This window comes from Olea europaea, unplaced genomic scaffold, assembly GCF_002742605.1.
Source record: "Olea europaea var. sylvestris unplaced genomic scaffold, O_europaea_v1 scaffold939, whole genome shotgun sequence".
NCBI classification, from domain to species: domain Eukaryota; kingdom Viridiplantae; phylum Streptophyta; class Magnoliopsida; order Lamiales; family Oleaceae; genus Olea; species Olea europaea.
In genome coordinates, this window is record NW_019267882.1 from 55,480 (window position 1) to 58,458 (window position 2,979).

At 31.5% G+C, this 2,979-nt stretch overlaps 1 protein-coding gene across 1 annotated transcript in view; it reads left to right on the forward strand.

Annotated features, from left to right (window-relative positions):
* The first annotated feature begins 892 nt into the window (after positions 1 to 892).
* LOC111392539 (uncharacterized protein At5g01610-like) overlaps positions 893 to 2,979 on the forward strand; it is a 2,574-nt gene continuing 487 nt past the window's right edge. Inside the window, exons 1-2 of the mRNA XM_023017903.1 lie at positions 893 to 1,191; positions 2,422 to 2,476. Coding sequence (XP_022873671.1) covers positions 1,105 to 1,191; positions 2,422 to 2,476 — 142 coding nt within the window. The 5' untranslated portion in view covers positions 893 to 1,104. The remainder of the gene's footprint in view (positions 1,192 to 2,421; positions 2,477 to 2,979) is intronic.

Sequence of the window (2,979 nt, forward strand, 5' to 3'; positions counted from 1 at the left end):
AAAACTTAAATCAATTTGATTAAGTTGACTTTGAACTGAAAATTAGAAATAGGAAAATCATATTTTTTTGTTTGAACTAAATTAATTAGTGAACAAATTTATTTAGAAAAAATAAAATAATTTTGCTTATTTAAAATAAATTAGTTAAAAAAAGGGAGATTCAATTCTTCGGGTCTTGATCTAAAATCAAGAACCAAATCAAATCTGTTGGTTCTGGATTCAGATACCCGTTTGAATATGTAATTTAAAAAAAAAAAACCCCTCAATTTGATTCGGTTTCGGTTCGAGAGTTTTCTCCAACCCTAAATTTAACTTGTCAACTATGAGCATGTTTGGCAGAAAAATTACATTTTTATGAGTTAGAGTCTCACAAATTGTGTTTAATTAAAATTTGTACGTCTAATTTATAAGCTGAATAAGTTGGAATATATATAACATTAGGCCCATCAAAGATGCACAACATTTGAATTGAAACATATATACGTATTTAGGGTCTATTTAAGTCTCATTTTTCTCCGAGAAACATTTTAAAATAATGATTTAATGAAGAATGTAGATTAAAAAATTTTTAAAAAAATTTGAATTTACATATAATATTATTTTATTGAAAAATCTATGCTTACAAATAAGAATGAAAAAGATTATGGCCCATTTGGTACCCATTTTTTTTAAAATGTATTTTTCTTTCTTTTCTTTTCAACCACACATTCTTTATTAAAACAATATTGCACGTAAATAAATTTTTTTCTTATTTTTCAACCACACATTTTTCATCAATTTACTTTTCAAAAATATATTTTTACATAAAAATATTTCACAAACACACTCTATATTTTAAAAACAATGAAAAGGAGTGGCAGAAGAAAAGTTTCTTTCATGAACAAAAGAAAAAGTAAAATATAAGTAAAGACTTTCTTATCAAGAAGAGAGAAAAAAGGGCCGCTGAAAAATCGCCAGAAGAAAAAGAAGTCCTCTCACAAGCTCTCTGAATTAGGGCCTAAAGAGGGGATCTTTTTTCTTCCCATCGTACAAATTACAATATCTACATAGCAGATTGTGAGACGTCTGTATATATACAGGTATATAAATTTTATTTGTGTATATATGGATCAGGTATTGAACAAGGTGGGATCGTACTGGTTGGGGAAAAAAGCCAACAAAGAAATCAACTCCGTCGGCGACGATATCAACGTAAGACTAGTTTGTGTATTTTTGAATTTTTTTTGCACATTTCTTGAATTCTAGCTCTAGTCAAGGTCATTTGGATTTTTGAATCTGTGATTTTTTTAAGGGATTGATTAATGATCCTAATAATGGTCTTGGAATATTTAAAGTTCGATATTATGGTATAAAAGTCACGATCTCTTGAGTAATTTTGACTATATTCACTTATTTATTCATTCGGGTTTTCAGATGGTAGAATTGAGATATTTCTGACTATAGGTTGCATTTGGAATAAATAGTATGGCTATCTAGCATACTTTTCAATACAAATAGAGATCTCTAGGGGTTATTTTTTGGGATGACACATTCGTTGCACCTTATTTTTTTCTAATTCGCCCTTATATTAAATTACATGATTGCAAGAACTGAGTAGAGAGAAAATTGTGTGTAGCCTGAGCAAGTACTTTTCAGTTCACTAGAAACTGGTGAAAATGCTACTGAGAGACGTACACACTTTGAAGGACCATCTGTTTTATTTCAGAGCTCTTGACTTGAGGAGATTTTGAGATCAGATGCACTAAGAATTATTTGAAGTAATTGGATTTCATTTAACTTTTTTACTGGATCAGGATGTTTGGATATTAAATAGACTAGGAAAGAACTGTTTCAGTGTAAAGAAATTTTTTGTTTTCAAAGATTGAATAGGAAATGCAGAGGTCATGTCAAGTTTGGGCCAATCATTTCTCTCCCGTGCAATTTTTCCAGTGCTAATATTTTGTTTCAAAGTTCAGAATTTCTGGCAATCTTGTAGTGCGGATTTGGCATCCATAGTACAAGTATCAGAGAGTTTAAGCTTTATGAAGAATTGCAGCATGGTTGGCGTTATCTTTTCTATTCAGCAATGTCAAGTCTAATTGCTGAAATTGCCTCACGTACAAATAAGTTAATACTTGATGAGTTTCATGCACTTCCGCTACTTTTTACAGAGAATGATAATTCTTGGATGAATAAATTGGTTATAAGTTTAAATGAACGAAACTAGATGTTATTTCTTAATGTGATTGATAAGAAATTTCCCCCGTCCATTCGGGAATGCGCACACTCTTATCTATTATATATCGACTCTGCGAGTAACTAAGTTCATCCGAGGGGAACACTATCGCTTTCAATAGTATCTTTACCATCATTACAGTGCTTTTCTTTCTCCTTGTTGTTGATTTTTTTTTTATTGACATGTGTGTTTTATGTGATGATTAGTCCCTGTCAGCCAGTATTGAAGGAGGAGCCAAATGGTTGGTTAACAAGTTAAAAGGTTTGTTTTATTTTCCTTCTATTTGCTCTGCCTTTTCACTTTCATCATTCTGCTGGTTGTTGATGGGCATAATACCTTTACTGCTCAAACCCATGCTAATCTTCATTTCTGCAGACTATATCACATGTTTAAGTTTAAACTGCGGAAGCTATAACAACTGGAAAAAACTGTCAAATTTTCTTATTACTTGATGTATAAGGTGTTTGAAGCATCCTCATGCTCCACCGTTACTGGCTTCGATAAGAATATTGATTAGCTGCATGAAGTTAGAGCATCTCCAATGGTGCTCTTCTAAATTGGATCCCAATTGTGATTTAGATCTGCAAAATGATTGGAAACCTCTCCAATAAAGAGATTCAAAGGAAATGCAAAGGGTATTTTCCAGCAGAATGTAAATTTACATCTTTTTTACATTGACCCGTTGGACCCACAAGAGACAATAAACTACCAACCCACTTGCGTACAATTTTTTTTAGATCTTTCCAGTGGAGAAGAATTTGATG